The following is a 9,761-nucleotide window of genomic DNA, read 5'->3' as shown; positions in this document are numbered from 1 at the left end:
TTACAGTACTGCCTGGTCAGAGAAAGGCTTTGCTTTTACATAAACCACTGACTGAAGTGGACAATCAGATCTGCAAAACAAAAGATTCAGAGAAGGGCTTAAGAAAGAAGTGCCAGGAAAATTTATCTGAGTGTCACTCAGCTGGTACCCTTTTCACCACATCCATCTTGGTCCATTCTTTTCTGATCCGTACCATCAAACCTACATAAAAACAGAAATGATGTAGCATGTCTGAAGTTGTTTATCTAGATACCTGTTTTGGTTGCTCCACGGTAATTAAGAAACAGCCTGCCATTGAGATAAAACATTAATTGAAGTTGAAACAGTAACAACCCAGAATGGCTGAGTCTTGATATTTTAGCATCAATACAACTGGTCAGCAAATGCAAGCTAGAGGACATTTGCATTGTTGAGGTGGCAAGTGCTGAAAGTAGTGGAGATAAAAAGAAGATCGGGTCATCCTTATCTGAGGGGTCCAACCCTTTTGGAAGGACAACTTATTCCTATATAGATGCACTGGGCTCAGACCACTGCATGAGACCAGGGCTGCTGAAGATATTTGACATGTTAAAGTTCTCACCTTTGTAGCTAATGCTCAACAGTGTTTTACTCATTTGGGGCCATTCAGATTTATATATTTTACATTTGATGGATCAAGATGTTAAAGAAGGGGGTTGGGCACTTTTACGCACCCATGATATTTAACATGACTACCACTACAATATTCACTGCACTTTGAATTAGGTCTTTATTTTAAATCTTTATTTTCAATTTGAAGACAGCTCTAATTTGCAGTTTTCCAGCTTCCACACTACGGCTATAAGGAGCTGAGGTAGGTGTCACCTCTGTAATGGCTTTCAACCTGAGTAATGCTTACATATTTTATCAACAGTGGCCACTACTTTCAGTTATGAATTTCAAACAGTGAGAGGATGACAAATACTAACTGATTATTGGTTACACCAAACTGTTCTGTGGGACAGGAAAAGGGTTTTGTATCTAACTGAGTATATAAGGGAAGTGCATGGTGAGCAAGCTGAAATTAGTGTCCCAGTCCAGAACATACCAGCTTACCATTTCCACAAGACACATGACCTGTGTCCAATATCCGCATTCTGTCTGCCCTAGTAAGGGATGTCCATTCACAGCCTTCTTTTAATGAATCCTAGATCTTCCCAAAAGTCTCTTCCAGAGATTAATCCAATTAGACCAGTCCCAAAAGAGCTGTCAAAAATCAGTGTAGAATAAGAACACATTTTTTTCCTTAAATTCAGCTCCAATTTTGCTTTGAGTGAACAGTCTAAGTTATGGGTAACAGCAATAAAAGATCGTTAACCACCATCATCATCTGTTCAATTAATACTTTGAATTTTCAGTCATTGCGCTAGCTAATCCAAACCTTTTGTATAAGGCAGCACAATGGAAACGTGCTTCACTTCCAAGGAGTAATTTTTTCTCTCTAGTTATGAACAGGATGATAGAAAATTCAACCATTTGCTCAATTGTGTAACTGGATACTTGCTGATCTCTTGATTTCCAGCTCAGAAAGACAATTTTAACAATTGTCACATGCTTTGATGGAACGGGGTGGTTGGTTTCCCTTTTCTATCCCCCCAGGAAGCATACTATCTTCATACTGTTCATCTTGGAAACCACTGACAAAAGGACAAATTGGAGGCATTTAGTTCCACCTTTGTCCTGACATTTTCTGTAAGTGTTCTTGTGCCCACTAACAGCTTTCCATTCCAAAGTAGATGTTCTCTCTTCCACTTCAGTAACCCTGTCGCTTAAATTTGAAGGGCCATTTTTATTCCTGTTAGATCTTCTGACATGTACTGCAGTTCTTACAGTATTTTTTCCCCTCCACCGATGACACTACTGATATTTACATTTCCGTGTCATCTACTGATGCAGTTTTCTTTTCTCTGAAGGACTGTTGATTAATACAGCAAGGGCTAATTGCTATTCCCAAGCAACACAATTTGTTTTTCAGCAAAAGACCAATTTCCAGCCCAACAGGAAATCTTAAGACTATTCAAATGCACGAGGGGAGGTGAAGGAAGGTCAGGGAGCAGGAACAGTGAGCTTCATGGCATTAATTTTCAACATAACCCTGCTCATAACATAACCTTTACAACATTTTAGCTATGTGGGACAGACTGGCTGAAGGTTAATCATTTCCCTTCATCCAGAATTTAGCAGAGGGGTAAAAAAGGCATTATTCATTCTAATGTGAGGACATAAAAGCTGTGTATCTGAATAACAGCAGATGGAAACAAGAAGCAAATTCTCACTCCAGAAAATACGAGCCGAGAAGCTACAGTCGTTACTCACCCTGCTAAATCCTGCACAGTGACAAAGGTAGAAGTTAACTTGTGCCGAAATCTGGATTTTCATTTTTAAGTCTTTCAGTCAAGATGGAGAGTATTCCTAACAGAGTCCTAAATTATTCCTGTTTCAGCTCACTCAGCAACAGGTGAGACGCTCAACGTGGATTTTACTGGACAGCTTTCTGGAGGACAAGTTCAAACGATGATTATGGTCCATTACAAAATTTTAATGTCAAAACCAGGCCATTGCCACCAACTTAAACACCTCATCCCAGTATATGTACTCCTGTTCCCACCGTTACTCTTCCTTCAAATTAGGACAGCAAAGGCTATCACTTGACACCCCATTTATGAAGAAAGTGTCCTGTAAGGCAGGAGTTGTGCCTATTAATGAGAGGATATTCTCGGCCTTGCTCTCTGCAAGGCAGCTTGGAAATCTACAACACAGAGGTGCTTTGCTCATGTTGTACTGTAGGGAGGATGAATAAAAAACAGGCCTTTTCATGGCTGAAAGATGACGGGTGTTTGAGTGTTTTCTAAAATGGCTTCTCTGAGCTGTCCAAATTTCTAGTATGAGGAAACGGAATCATGTCAATGGGAAAACTTACAGAAACTACGGTTTCACAATTTAGTTCAGAATGTCCTTTTTTATTCTCTTAATTCTCTTGGACACTTTCTGGCACCATTCCTTTTTATCTCCCCACATCTCTGCCCCAGGTGAAAGCATGTACTCCTTTATGTCACTGGCACATTAAATGTTGAAGCAACCTGCCTGAAAATGCTGCTGCTTATAAGGCTCCTCCTGCCTTTCCACATTCCCACACATTTCAGATCCTTTCCTATGTTCATTCAGATGGTGGGGCTCTACTTTGAATTACCATCACCTATGTGCATGAAAACACAGAGACTGAACATCACCATCACAGCCGATTTATGTCAGGCTGTAGACACCAAGGGAAACCCTGCGAGATGCATCCCTACAACTAGGCTCATTCTTGGGGTCTTGGGGAGGGGACAACACCAGAAGAGACTTTATTTGTAAGGGCTCTCCCGGGATGAAATTCAGCGGCAGCACAGCATCTCTCCAAAGCCTTGTTCTCCGCTTGCACCTAACTGGGGAAAGGAGAGTTTGGGGCAGGACTGCTCTCTGTCCGGAGGAGGATTTACTCCGCAAACCCCAGCCCCCGCCGGCTTCCCAGAGCCGGTTCTCTCCGCCTGGGAGGGGAAGCCTGCCCGGGGTGGCTATCGAGTGGGGGGGAACCCCCCGAGCCTCCTCGGCGCACCCTCTTAAAAGCTTCCCCCCACACCCCGACCCCGCAGCCCCCCGCGCCGCGGCACCCGTGGGCGGTGCACGTACTCACGGCTGCTGCGGAGCTCCGGCGGGGCTGGGCGAGGGAGAGGAGGAGGAGGAAGGGCAGGTGTCCCTTACGGCCGCTCGCTCCCCGCCCGCCGGCTGCTAGAAACCGCCTGGGTCTCTCTCCTCCCCCCCGCCCCCGCCTTTGGCAGGGTTTGAGCCCCCGACCCCCGTGCCCACGCGTGCCCGCCGTCACGCGTGGGAGGGCGCGGCGGGGCTGGCGGCGGGGCCGCTCCCGCCTTAGCGGAGCGGTCGGCGGAGCGCGGCTCAGAGCGGCTCGGTAGAGGGAGGAGGCAGGACGGCTCCCGCCCGCCCGCCCGGCCCGGCCCGGCCCGGCCCCCGCCCCGGCCCCCGCCCCGGCCCCGGCCCCCGCCCCGGCCCCCGCCCGTCCTGCGGCCGCGGCTCCGCCGAGGGGAAGCCGAGCGGTCCCGGCCGTCGGGGGTTTGCGCCCTTCCCTGTCCGGGAAACTTGGGGCGCTTGCCGGGGAGCACCCGTTCCCTACCCCGCCTCGGTGAAGGGAAGTGGTCCCTTGCACAGCGGCAGGATGGGGCGGACCATGAGACCCGACGACATCAACCCCCGGACGGGGCTGGTGGTGGCTCTGGTCAGCGTCTTCCTGGTGTTCGGCTTCATGTTCACCGTGTCCGGCATCAAGGGAGAGACCCTGGGGGACATCCCGCTGCTGGCCATCGGGCCGGCCATCTGCCTACCGGGCATCGCTGCCATCGCCCTCACCAGAAAGACTGACGGCTGCACCAAATGGCCCAAGAACAAGTGTCCGTGCTGCAAGCAAGTCAAGGACCGGGATGTCATGGAGCTGCTGAGGACCCCTTCAGACCTGGAGTCTGGCAAGGGAAGTTGCGACGAGCTGGCCAAGAAGGCATACCAGAAGGACAGGAGAGTGCTACGGGGCGAGGACTCTGTGTCCATCTGCACCACCACCACCACCACCACCACCATGGGAGAGTGCAAGAGCCTCATCAGAAAGGTGGAGCAGGAGGAGATGCTGAGATACCTGGAGACCTGTTACCCAGAGATGCCGGGGAACGTGTTCGTGGGAGATGGCTCCACATACAGTGCCTTGGAGAAGAAGAGCTCTTCTCCAACCAGGGACAGCGCTGCTTGCCCTGACATCGAAGACAACATTTTTGTTGCTCCTAAGGACAGCATCATTGTCTGCTCGTACAAGGAGAACAGCCCTTATGACAGATACTGTTGTTACATAAACCCTGCTGGAGTCAACTCGGACCAGGAGACCATAGTGTGAAAGATGCATACTTTATCCATATGTATGTATACAAAAACTACAACTTCAACTTCTTGATAGGGGATAATATAGCTGACTGCACTGCATGGGACAATCCTGATACTATTACAATTTAACCTGGTATGTGACTGATACTCAAACCTTTTGTGCCTGAAATACTCTTTCTGTAAGTAAACAAGCATGTTTAAAGGTTAAAGAATTCAATTCTTCATTTTGGAAAAAAGAAATTACATTTTAATTTTATTTTCTCCCTTTCCTTCCCTTTTGTTTTCCTTCTCCCTGTTGTACCCAAGCCCATAGACACACTGGCAGGAGGGCAGCAGTGGCTGACAGCTGAGATCAAGAGCTGTATCAAAACTCTGGAGCTGTCTGTAGGAAAAAAATGTGGTGCTCTATGGCTGAAAGGGTCTTAGCAACAGTGTCAGTTAATTTTGGGAGGGATTGAGAGATGTCCGCGTGCACTCCAATAGCTGGCCAATGTTAGGGAGTGTAGAAGTGATTTGGCTCTCTTCCTTCTTCTTCCTGGCAGGATTTTATTTTCCTCTGCTTCAAGGAATTGATGTGCTGACCCTGTGGGCTCTTCTGAAAGTCTCCTAGGAGCCAGATAGGCTCAAGGGAGTTTTCAAAGGCTAATCCATCATGAATAGCGTGGAAGGTACAGGTTTTAGCTTCATTGCCCACTGGTATTGAGTTCACTGGAATGTTTCTAACACTTTTGGATTTCACAGGCATACTTGACAAGGAGATTACAACATGATTATGACACAGTTTTGCAGAGACTAAAAGCAGATGTCAGTGGACTCAGGTCTTAAAAATATATTTCAGTACCTCTCAAGTTGCTAGGGTATAGACTTCTGCGGGTTGTGTTCAGAGCTGGATCTGACTCTTCTGAAAATGTCATTTTCATGTGCCTTTTCTAAAATGCCAGATGTTTCTCTATGGGTGATGAATGGTTACAGTCCACTCAGGGGTCTCAAAGCCATGCTTTGCTGGAGAGAGGGAACAGAGGACCTGGCTGACAGATGTTTTTGTTCACAGTTTATGGATACATAGCAAGAGAAGCATGAAGTGAGTAATGAGGATTAACCATTCAAAATCTGAGCCTGCAGCTTACATACAGAAACGCAAATCCTGGCTATTCTGATCAACAGTAAATTGCATGTTCCATGCTGTGTGTACAAATCTTATCTGGCCTCTGTAGGTAACAGAGATGTGGTATAATATGATGTGCATGCTAAGCAGCTACTCTAAGTGTTAAGCGCTTACGGTAATGTTTACTAAAGCATAGAGTAATTTGCTAGCATCTCACAAAGTCCCAGTTCCTATAACTAAACTCTCACAACTCCAAAAAGTTCCTCTCTGATGGTGGTCTTAATAATTGTTCTTAGCTGTTTTTTGTCAACCATAAGTTGTACCAGACAAACGTATTGAATTACAAGGGTAGTAAAGAAGAAAAACAGCCTTTCTTTTGTAGCAACCTCACATGTTGTGTAGAAAGTGGCAAGGAATTTTCCACTGAAATGAGCCATTCTTCACTGCCTATGGAATTGTTTGGAAAGCGAGTGGAAACTTTATGCATCCACTAGTTTATTTGTTTGGAAACTTATGTCAAATTGTTACAGACAACCAGTCTCTAAGGAGGCTTCCAGAAGGAGGAAATACAATTTTTTACATAAGATAGTTTAGTTTCTTTCAGACCAAGCAAGTTGTTAACGCTTTGGCCAGGCTTTGGTGGGGCATCAGGATGCTATTAAGATAAATTCAAAAAATACTAGCTAGTCTGAGTCAGGTAAAGCCTCTCAATAGGTGGTAAGAGGCAGCTTTGCTGCTGTGGCATGCAGCAACAGTACCGTGGGAATAAGCAAACGCTTATACTCTGTACAGCCCAAGTTTTATCCCCTGAGCAAAGGAATTCCACAAAAACAGACCCTTTCCCTGACATGTTCAACTCCCACTTCCCCGTCAAAGCACTGTGTTGTTGTCAGGCAGATTGTCTCCTGCAGGCTTAGTCACTGCAGGACCTTATTCTGCAATGTGCAGAGCAGCTTTTTGATGGCACTGGGAAGCCTTATTTCATGACCTCTGAAGCCAACAGCTAATATACTGCTGATGAACATGAGGAATAGAGTCTTTTATGGCTCTCTGTTCAGGTGAGGGTCTCAGCGTGTGCCCATGGGTGCTCAGCATCCCTGAATATCAGACCCACCGTGAGAAAACAGGCTACCAGGTAGCTGCATGCTGCCTTTGCCAGGGTTGTGAGCAATCGCTTGCCTGGCATAAGAGAGCAAAGCGTCAGCCCACTGGGAACCTAGATTTGTACAGTTCTGCAAATATATATAGGAAGAGGTCAAGTTTTTCCATTTTGTCTAGGATTAGATGTTCTCTGTCAAAAGTTATATGGTGTTTTACAAGGCAAGACAGCAAACTCTAGTGACAAATGGAATGGTAAATACATAACTTGAGATACAGCCACACAGGTCTGAGTCATGTGCTTTATTCCATTCTTAGTGTAAAAACAAGAGAATGTTTGTATTAAAGCAAAGTTTAGTGGGAGTGAAAATTTTCCACAATATAGAAAGAGATATAAAAAAATGTATATTTAAAATGTGATATTTACAGGCAATGTCCTTTCTCCATTCATTTAGCTGAGGTAAGATTTCATCACAAAATACAAGTTTAAGCAGTATTTCTAGGCTAATCCACCATAATCCACTAAAGTTTTTTATTGAACGTGTGGGAATTTGAAGTTAAAGAAATACATTAGTACTGCCTCTGAAATCTCTTTCTCTATGATTTTTCCTTTCTTTTCTGCTAGTTAAGCAGAGAATGAAATGGAAATGGATTAATTTGGCCATTTTAAAAATAAGATTTTAACCATTTAAAAATGAAAGGTTTTTGTGTTCGTTTTTTTTTTTTTTTTTAAATAAAGTGAGCTTTTTTCATACACTATAGTTTTGCCAGTGGAAATCTACTCCTTATTTGATCAAAGACAGCGTGACAGCAGCTTCAAGCTGTTTATGCAGATACCATGCCCAGGCCAGAGAATTACGGGGGCTTTATTTTCACATTCAGCTCACGTGGTCCCTTCTGATGGCCACTAGAACTTGTAGGACCAGTGCTGATCTTGGAACAAGCAGGAATAATCACGTTGCTTTTCAGAGGCAACTTCTAGTTCTGGGTCTGAATTTGGCTTCAGGATACCACAGCTTGGGGTGTGATTCCAAGCCATGACCTGGAGATGAGAGCTTCTTTCTGTCCTTGCTACCTTTAAAACACCTCTGGGTCAAAATCCCACCTCTCTACTCAATGCTACCTTCCAAACAGTGTATGCAGATGTAGTGGAGCTCTGTTTGTGGGGTTAACTCCTAGTCTCATTGAAGTCAATTACCACATATTGGTCCTACAGTATGGGTGGCAGGGCATATATCAGTGTTTGAAGAAAACCAGTGATTTGGACATTCAGAGGAGGTTCCTAAGATATATAAAATTTATTTTTAGAATAGCATTTGTCACAGTGCTACAGTGGAGTTTACCTTCTTTTAAGAAACAATGTGATACACAGATCAACTGTACACAGGGCAAATTTGTGTTGCTTTGTTTAAATTTCCATTGCCATAAATAGCATTTTTACAGTCATACAAGCTGATATTTGTAAACCCTCTAACAGAAAACTGGGAGTTTTAATCAGTGTGCAGTTTGTCCTCCTGGAGCACTGAGCGATAGCTGGTCCTTTCTGCCTGGAACTGAACGAGTGGGAGGTGAGTGTGCTCAGGGTGTGTGTCCCTTCAGACTGGTATTGGATTCTTGATCTGCATTCTGCAGAAATGTGGTGCTCTTCCACAGGCAGTTCCTCCCCATCCAGTCCAACCTCTCTGCAGTCCTGGCTCCAGTAACTATTTGTTATGTTGTAATTAGCAGAATAACAGCTACTACGACCCCCTCTCAGCATTCCTCCTGGTATGTACCAGACTGTTTGCAGAGTGAGCTCCTGCTCTTGACCGGGGTGGTAGAATCTGACCCTACATCATCCATCCCATGTAAGCTGTTATGTTGAGACATCCGACTGAATTATTGTCAGTTCTTGCAGCATAGGCCTGGGATTTTGCATCTCTGTGTAATACCTTTCACACTGAAGATGCTGTAGAGATGGGTTAGAGATGGGTGGCTGTCAGGCCTCAAAGGCACTTCCAGCCTGATTTTCATGAGCATTTAGGGACTGATCTATTTATACACAGAGCACAATCTGCACTTAGAAACTTGAATCTCAACACGTTGCCAGTAAAGACATATTGCTAGAGAATGCAGTTCTGACATGGAAGATTTTCTGAGTCTCGAAAGGTTTCTGTGTAAGTTTGTAATATCAATCATATTGAAACTTGTAGAGGAATTTCCTAATATATAGACTAGAGGAGTTTTCTTAACACATTCTTAACGCGCAGCATGGGGCATCAGCTGCAAAGCAGCTCATGCTGAGCCCATTTCTACTCTGCAGCCAGTCAGAACATGCAATCCCTACTGGGACAACAGTCGTCAGGTTTGTTACTTCTCTGGTACGATGGTCTCTTCTATGTGAGATCTTTAGAAATGACACAGAAAGCGGATCTAGAATTCCCTTCTAATGCTTTCTGGCAAACTTTCATCAGTAATCATTACCTTTAATTTATCAGTCCTCTCAGTAGACGAATTCCAGACCCAGTATGTCTTTACCATGCAAGGAGATCCAGCTATCACTGGTTTTTAAATCATGGTTTATTTTCTGTTCAGAACAGTTGCATGGATTAGCCTAGGCTATGCTATTGTCAGATGCATG

At 44.9% G+C, this 9,761-nt stretch overlaps 1 protein-coding gene across 1 annotated transcript; it reads left to right on the top strand.

Annotated features, from left to right (window-relative positions):
- The first annotated feature begins 4,186 nt into the window (after positions 1–4,186).
- TMEM215 (transmembrane protein 215) lies at positions 4,187–5,055 on the top strand. Its single transcript, XM_009473170.2, has one exon. It carries the CDS (start codon positions 4,229–4,231, stop codon positions 4,949–4,951), a length of 723 nt encoding a protein of 240 aa, XP_009471445.2. The 5' UTR covers positions 4,187–4,228; the 3' UTR covers positions 4,952–5,055.
- The last annotated feature ends 4,706 nt before the right edge of the window (positions 5,056–9,761 follow it).

Source organism: Nipponia nippon, unplaced genomic scaffold, assembly GCF_047370975.1.
Source record: "Nipponia nippon isolate SJK-2023a ecotype South Korea unplaced genomic scaffold, ASM4737097v1 scaffold_8, whole genome shotgun sequence".
In the NCBI taxonomy this organism is placed as follows: domain Eukaryota; kingdom Metazoa; phylum Chordata; class Aves; order Pelecaniformes; family Threskiornithidae; genus Nipponia; species Nipponia nippon.
Note: the sequence above shows the minus strand (reverse complement) of the source record. Positions and strands in the feature narration are given on the sequence as shown.

Bases quoted from the DNA above. Each gene is read 5' to 3' on its own strand.
- TMEM215 (XM_009473170.2), top strand. From the start codon at position 4,229: ATGGGGCGGACCATGAGACCCGACGACATCAACCCCCGGACGGGGCTG.